Below are 15,455 nucleotides of genomic sequence, written 5' to 3' on the forward strand. Positions count from 1 at the left end.
CAAAGCCTTCGATCGCCACAAATAGTTTTAAATTGGGCGGGGGTCGCTGTCTGTGCCTGTAGCGGACATTGAGTTTGACGAATCGTGCAGCATTCTCAGCAATTAGTCTTGTATTTGGCTTTATTCGTTTTATTAACAGCTTCGCATGATGCTTAAGTATCCCTTCAACCTTTGTGTCTTTCTTCTTTGGTTGTCTTATTGAAGTATGTCATTCTGTGGGTGTCACGCAGTGTGCTACCCAGTGTTCATACTGAGGCACCACAGCTTGTGAGGAAACTGGTTAAATGGGAGCTACTCCTAAACGTACTTGACACATTGTTGTCCATCCATCCATTTTCTTAACCGCTTGTCCTCACAAGGGTCGTGGGGGGCACTGGAGCCTATCCCAGCTGGCTTCGGGCAGTAGGCGGGGTAAACCCTGAACTGGTTGCTAGCCAATCGCAGGGCACACACAGACAAACAACCATCCACACTCACAATCACACCTATGGACAATTTGGAGTGTTCAATTAACCTCCCATGCATGTCTTTGGAATGTGGGAGGAGACCGGAGTACCCACAGAAAACCTAGGCAAGCACGGGGAGAACATGCAAACTCCACCCAGGAAGGCCGAAGCCCGGACTCGATCTTACGTCATCTGCACTGGGAGGCGGACGTGCTAACCAGTCAGCGACCGTGCTGCCCACACACTGTTGTATTGAATTTAATTTTTTGCACTTGCCTTGAAAATAACTTGTACCACCACATATTTTGAATAGGACATTTTATGGCCACTAGATATTTTTATTTTATTCTATTTAAGTATTTCGTTTTTTTAACTCATTTTATTGTGTATTCTACAGGGTCTCCATATAATCTGGATACAGATAAAAATACAACTGGCCCTACAAATTTGATAAATAAATGTGATAAAATCATTACTTTTAATATATAATATATGTTTTAGAGTTATTTTTTTGAAATTATGAATTATCATTATTATAATTATTCATTAATTATGAATTACTTTATTTTTTATTAGGAATTATTATATTATTGATTCTTATTTGTTACTTATTATTACAGCTATCTTTTGTTGTTTTGCCATGTGTTGCAATTGCAGTGATTAAGTGTCAAGTTCTGTTGATTCTGTTGATGTGCTGTGTTGTCGTCATCCTCAAAAACGGAATGTTTGTTGCTGCCAATGAGCAGTGACCTCCACTCCTGCTCGTAAGCTTATTTTCCAGCCATCCAGCAGCAAAAGCTAATATGTTTTTTTTCTTTTCCCTCCCCCAAGACAAAGCTGTCTATCATGTACTTTCATCAGAAAGTCGGGTCACGGAGGCCTGGACATAACATGACAAAGGTTGCACTCATGATTAGGATACAGACAGGCAATATATAAGCCTGCAGAAGAGTATGTGGGTTAGGGTTGGGTCCTGCAAGTTGTCAGGAGATATGATACCAAGGTCAGGGGTGGCATCTTGAGTTAACTGAGTGATTGTGATGATAAGAGACCCTCACCAGAGTGAAAACTGGTCTTCCCATTTTAACAGGCTGCAGGTTTACTCAGAAAGAAAAAAAAATACTGATTTGTCTGAGACAGTTGTTCTTAACCTTGTTGGTGGTACTGAACCCAACCAGTAGTTGAGTCTCCATCCACCCATTTTTATTTGAATTTTCAAAAAATGCGAACAATTAAACTGAATGGAAACGCTAGCAATTCGAAAAAGGGCCCAAAATTCGCAAAAAAAAAAGTTTTTTATGCTTAAAGGGGGTGGATTTTGAAGCATATCGAAAAAAGGAAAATGCTAATTTTGGCTATGGAAACAGGTTTTGCAAATAACCGCTGCCAACACCAGATATACATCACACGTTTTGACCGGATATTACGTCACACGTACAATGTAGTCCTAAAGCAATGTCGGACAATAAATGTATGTTTGGGGGGGACAACAAAACAGAAATCTTTTTGTAATTAATTGAAGAAACAAATATTAATGCTATTTTAGATGGAAAACATCACCAAAAAAACGCTACGGTTTATCAAGTATTACAAAAGAAAACTCATACAATGTCATCGCACGGCGCAGTCGCTTCCGATTCATCTTCTTCTTCTTTTAAATTACTGGTGGATCACATTTCTATGGTGTATACCGCCACCTACAGCGACGGAGTAAGTCCCCTCTCAATATTTGCAAAAAAAGAAGAGATGGAAACGGGCATAAATCGCGTGTGTGTTTTGCACATTGTCAGTAAATTCGCTAAAAATTTTTGAAACAATTGGATGAAAACCTGACTAGTTTCCTATGCGCATTCACCGAACCATTCTTTATTTAAAAATAAAATGGGATTATTTGTTTTCCTAATTTACTGGTGAACAAAATGAACAGGGAGAGTAGCCGTTTCATCGAATCTGGCTCTCTTTACCTTGAATTCAGAAAGTGTTGTGTTCTTGTATTCGCCATCTCCTTCCAGCTTAAAGAAGTGTTCCTTTAATTTTTGCTAGTTAGATAGTTCTGCTGGACTAGAATTGCTCACTAATTCGGCAATATTCGGGTTTTGTAAGGCCATGTAAACATGCGCAATAACCCGAATATGCTCTTATTTGGGTTTTTAAAAACTCGGATAAGACCCCTGGGTTATCCCTTTCATAACCCGAATTTTTGCTCATATAAACGCATTCGGAATACATTGATTGAATGGCGCATTGTTTTTCGCTGAGCATATGCTCTCTTATTTTCTTCTATGTCTTCTTTTCGTCTTCTTCGCTTATTTCAACTCGGAAGGAATCTTAGTCTTTGTCATAACGACTTGTAAGTACAGCTCCATCCCACTCATTAAAGGAGCTTCGCTTGAATACATTAATTTCCCTGCTGCGTTTTCACGTCATTCTTTGTCTCAATGGCGAAAAAAGCCACAGTTTGCGCCTATACACAAGTACAGTATAAAAGTCCATGCTTCTGGCGTGTAACCCATCGGATATACTCAAGCAGGTGTAAACAAACATGACGACGCAGCAAAGAACCACACTTCTGCAGCAAAGTGGAAACTGACCACTTTATTTAGCATGGTGAGTGACATGATGAATATAATGTCTTTTATTGACCCTAGAAACTTTAAAGTAGAAATCGAGCGCATATGACCATGTAAAATGGGCGCAAATAGCCCTGTAAAATAAATTAACTCTCTCCAGCACGCATGTAAACGGGTTACCTTGATTGTTTTAGAAACAGGCATTCTGACCTTAACCTGAATATTGACTGCATACAAGCGTAGTCAATGAAAACAGCAGAGGCCCCAGGATTGAACCCTGAGGAACACCATACGTTCCGTTATACATGTGAATTCATATTGTACATAATTGTCCGACCACTTTCTTTTTTTGCTCAACATAGTATGAAGTGATTAAAATAATAATAAATCAAACAAAGTAACATCACAACACTCACAAGTCGACTACTGAGCGCACCAAATTCCCTGCAGCACAGATAGGCCAAGCAATGTAGTGTGATCCAATGATGGCCAAGTGGGGTGTGTTATCACGAATCACATGACTCGAGTTTGTGCCTTGACCTTCACCGAAACCCTGAGACTAACGCACAGAAACCCTGGGGTTCACACAGGTTTAAAAACCACTGAAGGCTGCATGGTCCCACATCTACACGACAGCACTCACTCCAATGAAGTGAAAAAGAAAGAAGATGAAGAACAAAGATACTTACTTGCCACTTCCAACGATGCATTGCGACTGACTGCTTCACCCAGGTAGTTGCGTGCCACGCACACATAGACCCCTTCATCGGGTTTGCTCCGTCGGCCATGTACAATTCGTAGGAAGAAGAGGGAACCGCTGGGTAAGAGCATCCTGTGAGAGCGAGGGTCTTCGCGATCTGTCTCCACTCGCTCACCATCTTTGTACCATTCCACCATGGGAGTCGGACGCCCCTCTGCTTTACAGTTGAGGGTAGCTGGCTCTCCCTTGGACACAATTAAATCAGATGGATGCTCAACAATTCGCGGAGCAGCATCTTCTAACCTTGGTCGAGATCCTAGAACAAGAAAAAAACATGGAAAGAAAAAGAATTAGAGGAAGAACAGCATCTCTCTAACAACTAGTCGCCCCTTTATTGGTTTGTTTGCAGTGGGACTTACATAAAGACCCTCTGGTTCTCAAGTCCTTATAAATGAGCCACTGTTTTCTGCCGCCGCATATGAAGGATCAATTTGTATGTTCTTTAGGGTAATACGTTTTTGAATACAGTGTCATTTGAATGAAAATTAACACATTGTGATCTAAACTTCCATTCAATAATCTATAGACTCTTGTAGTGTGACGTCACGTTTGTGACATGCTGGAGAACAAGCCAACAACGTGAGTGAATGAGAAATCAATTAGTGTGACGTAGAAAATAGTTCAAACAGTTGATAAATCAGCGACCAATGCTATGGTGAACTCTTGTGCGGCCTACGGATGTTCTAATCAATCAAAGAGATTATTATTTCGACTGCCGGCAGTGACTCTAAACCAGGCGGAAGACAGTGAGGAGTTGAGGGAAAGACGAGCACGGTGGTCAGCAAACCGACGTCGCGAGTGCTTTGCACCCACAAAATGTACGAGGACATGCTCAGATCATTTTATATCAGGTAGTTTTTCTCTTTTTCATATACAGTGCATGGGTCATAACATTAACCTCTGATTGTAAATTCCAGGCAGATGTGATGAATGTGCCATATTATCTTTAGTGACATGATCATTCACACTTTTTTTTCATAAGTATTCAATTAATTTTGAACAAAAAGTTAACAATTTAAACGCGATTATCACAACACTTTAACTCAGGCTTGATCTCTGCTGAGGAATGTGTTGCAAACATGCAGTGTCTTTGTTAGCAGCTAGTAAACTAAGATAGCTTGAAGACTTCGATATACATACAGCAAGACGAGTATATCTGCACACAAACGATTTGATGAATGACAATTTACACCATGAAAGTAGTGATTGACGCACTGTTTCAACCAAAAACACCATAGCTTGGCTTCCACTTTTACCTTACCCTCCAACCAACTCAATTTTTTTTAGCTAGCGGCTCCAAACGGCTGGTTCCAATGAGTCACAATAAAGTAAAGTGTCCTACTAGTGATGTGTTTTGTAACAGTTGACATATTTCCCACCTTTTAACGAAAACGCTCGCCAAAAATCAAGCTCTCTCCATATATTCTAGGGGTAGAACAAAAAACGATTTGAACCGGAAATTTGGTTTTGATTTGAACGATGCAAGTGCACCGGCACGCGGACTAATGAATCAGTCTAAAAATAGCTTGAACCTGTCGATGGCCCGGTCGAAACGTTATAAATCGATTTTATGATGCTGGTACAATTGCTGAAATTTAACAGGGTGTACGCTCCCAGTTCACCACGTCGCCAGTGACAAGGAAGAAGAAAAAAACATGGCCATATGCAATTTGCATACAGTAATCGCACAATCCTCAAAGCGGCCAGTGACTCACGTGATTACAGTTACAGTTCATTCACAACATCGCTCCAAGCCAATGACGCATTGCTTATATCTGCCGGCGCGGCATGCTACTGCTAGCGAGTATTAGCAAACAAGCCGTTCTGTCGCGACCTGAGGAGGGATGAAAACGGGAATATTGTGTCGGTTTCTGCTCCAAAACTTAACTATATTGCCCCCAAGTCGCATAAAACAACTTTGAATTACCCCCGGGGCTCTCTCGAAAGTTGCGGAAGGAAACGAAAGATGACAGGACGTCAAGGACGCGAACCCTTGTCAAATCTCCCCTGGCTTTGACACAATAAGGAATACACAAACCTTTTTTTAACTTAAGTGTGTAAAAGAAGGATAATCAGACGCTTTCACGAGTGGTAAGTCAGCCAGGATCGCGGAGGGATGAGGAGCACGAAGGTAGAACATCCACAGGTCATGAACTGTTTTGGAACCTGTAACATTTTATTTTATTTTATTGTGTTGTTGAGTACACATAGTTCATAGTTATAAACACAACACTGATTTACGTAACGTAATTGTTATTGATTGTCATATTAATGGTATTACAGTTGCAACTGCAGTTGTAATGCAGTAATCATGACAAAACATTATAGTTTTTATATGTATTAAAATAAAATTGCCTGAGGAAAATATAGGTAACTACCTGTATACAGACACAAAAATAAATAAATAAAAATGTCACTGAACCACCATTTTGACCAGCATCATAATACAATAACATAGAGGACCTGAGTGTTCTTAAAAATTAGGTAGAGAATTTATTCCTAAAAAAAACTAGTATTTATTATTGTAGGCCACTGCAACAAACATTAACACTGTGCTTGAATGTAGGAAAATAAAAGTGTTATGTGTGATAATTAAATTTGAATGTATTGAAAAATATTGAATGCAAATCATAGTCAAATAAATGTTCAAAAAACAACAATGCCTAAACATTAAAGAACCTTAAAATAAAGCTGGTATTGGCACAGATACCTGGTACTCGCCCATCAATACTTACAAGTGTTGCATTTTATTAGACAGATGCATGTTAAAATAGCATTTTAAAAGACTGATACTTACTAATTTGGTCTGTAACATGTCGAAACATTACATATGCAAAAATGTTGACCACTGTTTTCCAAAATAAAAGCAGATGTTTGCAAATGTGTAAATTATGAGATTTAGATCATTTTAAATTAAACATGATATTCAAACAATTAATGGAGTATCAAAATAATTATAAATGAATTTGGCAATTAACTAGTAATCAAGTAATCAAATAATCGTTGCACCGAATCGAACCGAATCGTAATCCTACTGAATCAAACCGAACCAAATCGTTCCATTTTAAAATCAAACCGTCCTTGTATCGGATCGCACCCCATGTATCAAGATGCGTATTGAATCGTCTTGATTGGAGCGATTTACACCATTAATATATTACTTATAGGGGGGTTTTCCTCCAGGAGGCGGAGCCGTAGCTAAGCAGTGACTTCAGCGAGAAGGGTCTACTCAATAATAACTTCAACAAGAACACAAAGCGACACTATTCGTGTCCAGTTTCAGCTTCACTCTATAGTTGGACTGAGCAATGTTCTATCCCTTCTGACATAACCCTATATAAGGGTTGCCACTGCGAATCATCCACTTCTATATGTAGATATCTGGAATTAATTTAAAGAAGAAATAACCATGTGACAAAAAGAATAGGTTGCACCATTTAAAACTTAGCAGGGGACTCATACTGTGCAAAATGTGTGTCATAAATAAGTTCTCCTGCATATTAAAAACTGAAAACAGGCACTTTTTGCTCAGAATTTTTTCTCTCATGAGGTCTCTGAGCATTAGGTTTGGAACACAATAGCTTTTAGGTAGCATATGTATCATGGCTGGCTGGTCTGGGGTGGTTATAGTGTACAGTGTATAGTGTGGTTGTGTGTGTGGCGTCAGCAGGACAGAGCCACTGAGAGCTGACTCATAAATTTTGTAGTTAGAACAAGTCATGTGGAAATGTAAAGCTTGTGGCTTTAAAAGTGGAGAAGACCACCATGAGGGTATGAGCTAAATATCATCAAGAGAACGTAAAGATAGAAACCACTGAACGTCAGCTTTTTAAGATGATATGTCTCCTATCCCAAGACATTAAAACTCGAAGAAAATACCTAACTTGGCAGAAAATCTCCCATCAAACAGAGGTAAGGAAAAACTAAGTGAACTAACATTTTAAGTTGCCTACGGTATATTTCAAAGCCTAGTGAGGCTTAATATACCATACAAAGGTGAAAATATAGTGGTGCCTTGAGATGAGTTTAATTCATTCCATGACCATGCTCAAAGGAAAACACTCATATCTCTTTTAAACATTGACACACACACACACACAAAACAACAACAGTATTGTCTTCACAGCATTACTTGTGTGTATACTATTTTCACATGGAAAACCAAACACACCTACACACACACACACATCCATATTTTAGAGAGTGTAACGCTGTTAACTCAATTGCCCAAAAGTATACAGCTTTATAGTTGTCGAAATTATCTTTGTAAAACAAATAAAGATATTTAAGCAACTGTCACTTATGGGATAATCTTGCTTCATAATGCCCAGAGTGCTAGGGGTGTACCAAAAAAGATTTGATTCGGAAAATTGGTTATGATTTGACGAACCAAATTGAAATGTTACATTTTGAATGTATCGAGATACATATCGAATCGTCTTTTATGAGACGTGCAACAAGATATAAATCAACGTTTGACGTTGCTGATGATTTGTTGTTTCTTTGAATTTCACTTGGAGAAGTCGGGCTTGAAGAGCTTTTACATGTTATTACATGTTATTACATATGAATAAACAGGACAAAAGATACAGCCGAAGCATATTGAATCGAATTGTAATCCCACCGAATCGAACCGCTATATTTTAAAATCTGTAGATCCTTGAATCATATCCTAACCCATGTATTGAAAATCATATTGAATCGTCTTTTGTGGAGAGATGCATACCCCTGATATAAAGCCTATGCAAACCAGTAAAAGACAATATTAAAATAAAACAACAATACTACAATACTACACAAAATCTCCTTTAGTTCCTTAGGAGATGGCAAAGACTACTAAACATTGGCAAAAATGCTTGAGATTGAGAACACTTTTGATGATGAAGTACAGAGCTTAAGTTATATAGTACATAACATGAACAGCACTAAGTATAGACGGTAAAAAAGTTATTTGAATAGACATATTGCATATCTTGTGATCGGATGGATGATTGATGGTTTATTTAAACATGTTGATCAGTGATCGGCCCTAAAAATCCTGATCATGTTAAGCCAAGTAATATTAGCGATTTTCGAAGAGGACAAATAATACATTCCTGTGTGTTTTATAAAATGTCTAAATGTGTTGGTCCGGCATTTTTGGCCAAATAACCCTTGCTAAAAGTTTTGTAAAATTGTGATGAATGCATGTAACATATAAATGTCGTTCCACAAACAGTATGTTAGCATTAAGCTAAACATACTCTTCTGAGGCAGAGCTATGTAGTTGTTTAAAACACTGGCAACATGCAACAATCTTTGTTTCGTGTTTAGTTTGACAGTAAGTAAACTCCAAATGGGAGTGGAATGAAACAACTTGAAGCCTCTTTTTAGATGAATTGTTCATTATGTGCCAAACTGCTTATGATGACGTGAGTTGAATTGTGTTCACTGCAACTATAAAGCATGTATCTCAACTTTGATTTCACAAGTGACGGCTCGAATCTCTCGCTCGTAAGGCAGGTTGAAGCTGCTCTAGGTAATCATTTGAAAAAATAGCACAATAGCGTTTTTGTTTGACGATTTTATGATTGAAACATTTTTTAATCCGTAAAACGTCTTTTAATACTTTGTCCTTCTCTCCCAAACACATTTTCATGTGTTTTAGGTTTGTTTGTTTTACACAAGATCATACAGAAGGCTTTGACATGCAGCCTCTGACATGAAGAAGTGGCTTTAAGCAATGGTAGTTATTACAAAAACGGCCAATAGGTGGCAGCAGAGTATAAGAGATCAGCCAGGGCCATTTTGCAACTAGCTCTTTTTGCCATTGTTTTCACCAGGAATGTAAATAATGATGAAACTTGCCAATTGGAACACATTTTAACACTACAATTTTACATAGTAGTCATTGTCCATATCTCAATTAAGGGACATAAGTATAGCACAGTCGTAGGCTTGTACGTTAATATGTTGGATGCTGATAAAGGACTGACAAATATGGCCACAAAAGTGGCGGTTGTATTCATTAATTCCCAGTTGCCTAGCTCAAAGCGAGGGTAAAGATCCACAGCCAGTAAGGAAGGAAAGAATGAACTCAAATCCATTTCCTTGGACAGCTGGAGTCTGTACAGTATAAGAAGTTGCCGTGACAGTGGTGTCTAACAGGAAAGACTGAACCCTCTAAGGACCTATTAGCGCCTGTAGAACATGGACGCCAACAGAAAGGCAGCAACTCTCATAGCTACAAGATAGATAATAAAACTTCAGAAGTACTAGGAAAGTTAGACACGAGTGATGCGAGAAGAAAAGATCAAACAATGCCTAAAATGCAAGTCCCTGTCAAATTTAAGTACTTTTCCCCATGCCAATACAGTACATGAAGCCATGTTAGAGAAATAGGGGGGTTGGAAGCTGATGGCATTTAAAGCAGGTGCATTATCATGCTAAAACAACCCGGGTTGTCCTGCCACAACTCTCATCGCTTCTTGCACACTGAAAGCAAACGCCGCAGGATCTTTCTGTAGATATGCTAGTTGATTATCCAGCCCACATTGAAGGGGAAAACTCATAATTAGGGTTTAAAACATCTTCGTTTGACGCCAGTCCCAGAACATTTCTGTCATGCCTCATCTCCATAAATATATATAGATAAAGTACTGTATTTTATAAATATCCAAAATAAGATACTAAAATACCAAGATCATGTCAATCATACACCCAATCCTGAAAAGCAACACAGGTTGCCTGATTCATTCAGTCTCTACAGATCCTTCCACCTACACAGCCCCTGACTTCTTAAATCCAGGCAGCACTGAGCCAACTCCACCAGCTCATAGAGACTATAGTTTATGTGTCATCACACACTATCAAAAAGATTCTGTTCAGTGTGGCCCTGCAGGGAAAATGACATAAAACAGGGACAGCACTTGCATGTACAGCTAGCTGTTAGCAGTTGATCAGCTCACTTCTCACTTCCACTACTTCCAGGCGTCGAAATCCCCCATTGAAATGAATGGCGGGTGACCAGGGGTCTGACTCCAGAAGTTCCCCGATGATTGTGAACTTTGTCTAATACTCAAGTGGGGGCTAAACTAAGGTCCTGAGGGTGTGGAAAACTTGCTTGAAAACTGAAGTCATGATGTATAATGCCTACATGAAGTCCAGGAAGAGAAATGTACCATAATTCATTTTGATATGTACAAAATTGTAAATCAGAATACTGCAACATATAAAATTTAGAGGTGAACGAAAGATTGAAACATACCCATCTTTAAAGCTATATAATAGCTATATGCAAATGACCATTGTATAATATCTCTCTCCCTACATGATTCATTGCAACCTTGGTTTTCTGGTCTACATTCAATACGACCTATTTTATTTTCATACAGGAGCTCTGATGTATCAAGGAAGGAATAGCATGGCAAGTAAATGCTAAGTATGATTTATACATTTGTTCAGTGCAAAAAAAAAGGAGTTTTGCAAGCCTACTCAGTGTTTCCTCTAGGATTTTTTTCAGCAGCGGGGGCTAGGCCATACTTGCCGCTTTGTGATGCGTAAAATCGGGAGAAGTTACGCGGGGGCCTAGGGACATTGAGTCGTGGGGAGCGGTGGGGGTTGTTACCTATCAGGCAGGGCTGTAAACTAACTTTTACACTGCTATCACTGGTGCTACGAATTTTTTCAGTTGGCCACACCACAGAGGATTTGATCGCATCCTTATTGGGGAGGTGCAGCATGAACATATTTGCTGATGTATAGTTGTCTCAATTTGCATACCGTAGTTTCATATGACAGTGAATAAAGACCGGCCGTTCACGAAGTTCCCGATGATGTCTGGTCATCTTTTTCACTATTCATGCAGTGTAATGCTGTGTGCTGCACTCATCTCCCCTCCCCTCCAGACTCCAACTGCTTTAATTAGAAATTTAAAGGAGCGGCTGCTACGATTTAAGAATGGTGAGCCGCCGCTCCTGAATGAATGGAACGGAATCTTTGCTACTGGAAATTGGAGGAAGGGTTACATAAATGCCACAATATCCCCATTCTTCAATCAATAATTCCTTTTGCCAATTGGTGTCCCTCTTCAGGACTGGTTGTTTAACTCATTCAATCCCAAAAATGTAAAAAAATAAAATAAAATTAATACTTTGTCTTGCACTCTAAAAAAAAATATTTCTATGCTTGTTTTTTATGCTTGACCATGAGAAGGCTTTGATGCAGCTTCTGACCTGAAGAGGTGACTTAAAGCAATGGGAGTTATTACAAAAAACGGCCAGCAAGTGGCAGCAGAGTATAAAGGCCTAGATACCCCAATCCGACGTCGGGAGTCGGACAGCGTTGGGTAGACGGTATGCGCCGTCTGATCAGTGTATAAATTACTGTTGTGAAGTTGGATCGACTTGAAATACGTCGGGGTGTGGGGGCGGTGGCGGTGGGGATTCCAGCAAATTCGACATGTTGAATCGGCGTCGGGGGCATTTGGTCACTGTGATTGGCTGTTAGCTAGCAAATCAGCGCACGGGGCAGGAAGAGCAAGTGACAACGCGGATAAACAGTACTCAACTCAACTCAACTTTATGTTTTTTCAGGAGAGCACACGTGAATATTAAAGTCCCCCATAAAGAGGATATGATCATATTTCAGCATGATTTCGGCTGAAGATTTGCAAAGTTGTTTAAAAAGTCCTTAATGTATTTTGGAGGTCGGTTAATGACACAGCACAGTGACAGTTTGGCCGACTTCAAAGAAGGTTGGCTTCAAAGCTGTGATCGATGTGGTAAATAGACATCGTTTACATTTAAATTTGTTTTTGTTTTTTTAAATAGTCACCGTTCCTCCACCTCGGCCCCGACGTCCTCGGAGCGTCCAAGTAAGCACAGCCAGGCGGTAGTAATTCAATCATAGCGGTTCACTCACCAACAACAGTCCAGGTCTTTGTCAGGCAGAGGAAATCCAAGTTGTTGGAAAGGAAAAACTCCATCAAAATAAACGTTTTGTTTATCAAAGACCACGCATTTAACAGCGCGATCCTTGCGGGAGCAGCAGGGGTGCATGGCCCTTCCGTCTGGCGGTCTCAAGGAAGCTCCTTCAGCTGGAGGTCGGCACCACGTCCAAAACGCGGAGGGCAGCACGGCCGAATCCGAAGCCAGGAGTCGACAGGGTCCAGGATGTAACAGAGTACATCCATGCGTTTGGGAACGAGAAGGGGACGAAGCTTGTTCCAGCACCCGTTTTCGCTTTCACACCAACACCGGTATAAGTTGTTTATGTTTTTATATCCCACCCCCGTAAAGAGGTTGCCAGTTGCCTTTAGGAATAATGACTACCGCCGCCGATGGTACGGAGGGGAATTACTTCTCGTGCGCTCATTGTGCGTAATAGTTGGTGCGGTGTATATTTACGTAATTTTTCTATGCGACGTGACGACGTCTGGGCCAATGCCACAGGGGGTAAGCGTCGGTCACATTTGGCCGACGTCGGATTGGTGTATCTAGGCCTTAAGAGATAATGTTCCAACAAGCTTGTTTTCCCAGTGTTTTCAACAGGTTTGTGAATAATGATGAAACTTAGCTTTATTTTAATGCTAATTGCTGCAAAAAGGAAACAGATACAAATAAACTTTTTCCTGATGAATGAAGAGACATGTTTTTATAGCAATAGAATACAATTTTCCGAGGGTCTTGCAAAATCAGCCAAAACCAGTAAAGGGGCTTGCTTCAGTGAAAATGGCTTGGAGTGAATGAGTTAACAGCTTTTTTTCCTCATCAAAAGCAAAATGCCTCCTTCATGTTTTCCCCAAAACCATGGGAATTGATTTGCAAATGTGTATTCAAAGTTAAATTGGCAGCAGTGAGGGAGGCTGGCTTGGATGCTTTTGCTGCAGCCTCCTAGTCCTTGACCCAGCAGGCATGAAAAAATGAGGCACTTACATAAGAATACAAAGCACCAGCCCTAAAGAGGCAACCTCTTTATGTTTGAGCGGGTGTCATGATAAGCATCTACATAAATGGGTAGGGTCAACTAAGCAAAAGGAAATTGTATGTTTATTATGGGTCTCAGAGGGCCATCAACAGCTTTGTGTTCCAAGACTGAGGTTGCTTCTTTTGCCTCCCTTTGAAAAACCAATTGGTAGATCGTGGAAATTGGCTGTAACACTTTGATCCTTTCATTTCAGCATGGTGACTTTCAAGTGCACGGATCATGAGTGTGAATAATCATGCACTCATGGTCAGTCAATGCTGACCGGTTGAGGGTATATCCCACCCCTCACCCAAAATCAGCTGGGATAGATGCCAGCTCACCTTCTAATGGAGATAGGCAGCACCGATAATGGAAAGATGGATCAGTACATTTTCAGATTATTGTCAGATTCAGCAAAACAATTCTTGGATTTAACAATTATGAAAATGTTGCAAAGTAATCACTATAGATTTAGGTATGAAGTCTAAAGTTGTGCCAAAATGTGGCAGTTGATCAATGGGCCCTTTTCACAAAACGCCATGACGTCATCACGTCCTGTCTTCTGGCGATATCACAGCTTTCCCTTTTCTGGTTTGGGGAAGCTGTATATCGATCGACGCCTTCTTAAAATTATAGCAGTGTTTCCCACACCATGTTAATACTTGGGCGGGCCACCCAAGTAAACACCCATTACTCACTTGAGGATCATGAGGTTCGAGGAGACGCAAGTAGCAGGGACTGGGAATGTTTAAAAAAAAAAATTCTAAAACTGAAAAATAACACATATTTGTATTACAAACTTTCGGCAGCGTCCAGATCCGATAATGACGACCACTTCTTTTACGGTAATTTGGGGGTAGACAACTTTATTACCAGGGGTGCACATAAGTGGTGCACATAAGTGGTGCACAGGTGCACGTGTACTGAAAACAGTCATGTTCGTGCCAGATTCGATTTTCTCAGTGCACATTCACGTTCCAAATATATTGCAGCTAAAGACGTCTGTGATTGGAGCAGAAATTGCGGGCATGGCAGCCCCTTGAAAAATCAAAGTCAAGTTAGCAGCTGCAATGATTGTTTCCTATGTGAGGCTTTTATTTTTAAGTTGCCATCGCAGTGCAAATGAACAAACTTTTTGGTGGCAGGTTTGACTTTGTTGCCTCTCATGGAAACGGCTGCTCGGTCTCGTTGGACCATAGTTTTCAGGTTTGACTTTGTTGCCACTCATGGAAACGGCTGCTCGCTCTCGTTGGACCATGGCTTTGACGGTTTGTCAAAATATGTCATCACTTGAAAGTGGTCTGTGATGGAAAAAAGACCAGACCACTGTCCTTGAACTGTGCTAAAGCAGCTTAACTTGCCATGTGGAAAAACACCAACATGCCAACTCAAATGGGTTAATATGAATGTAAAGTGTTCTTCCTCTCCTCCCTCCACTGTGCATGAAATAAGAAAGTTGCTAACATGAAGACCACAATTGGTGTTGGCCAACACTACTAGAATAAAATAAATGCTAGAATGGTTGAAGTCACTGATTACAGTGTCAGTAGAAACACTAAAGCTGGTGCTCTTGTTCGTTTACACTCCTGACACACATGTCCATTGTGGTGTGCATACTTTTAGTTTGACGTCATAAAGGCTGCAGAGGCTGGGGGGAAATGAGCATGAAACAACAACAAAATGAGCACAGAAAAACAACCTCTATTGACAAGCCAAAAATTTTATGTGCACCCC

The 15,455-nt window shown here is 40.1% G+C and overlaps 1 protein-coding gene across 3 annotated transcripts in view; it reads right to left on the reverse strand.

Annotated features, from left to right (window-relative positions):
- robo3 (roundabout, axon guidance receptor, homolog 3 (Drosophila)) overlaps positions 1–15,455 on the reverse strand; it is a 129,453-nt gene that overhangs the window by 103,379 nt on the left and 10,619 nt on the right. For all 3 annotated transcript variants that reach the window (XM_077546934.1, XM_077546933.1, XM_077546932.1), the window contains exon 2: positions 3,706–4,032. In XM_077546934.1, the coding sequence (XP_077403060.1) occupies positions 3,706–4,032 (327 nt within the window). The remainder of the gene's footprint in view (positions 1–3,705; positions 4,033–15,455) is intronic.

This window comes from Vanacampus margaritifer, chromosome 16 (assembly GCF_051991255.1).
Source record: "Vanacampus margaritifer isolate UIUO_Vmar chromosome 16, RoL_Vmar_1.0, whole genome shotgun sequence".
Taxonomy (NCBI): Eukaryota; Metazoa; Chordata; class Actinopteri; order Syngnathiformes; family Syngnathidae; genus Vanacampus; species Vanacampus margaritifer.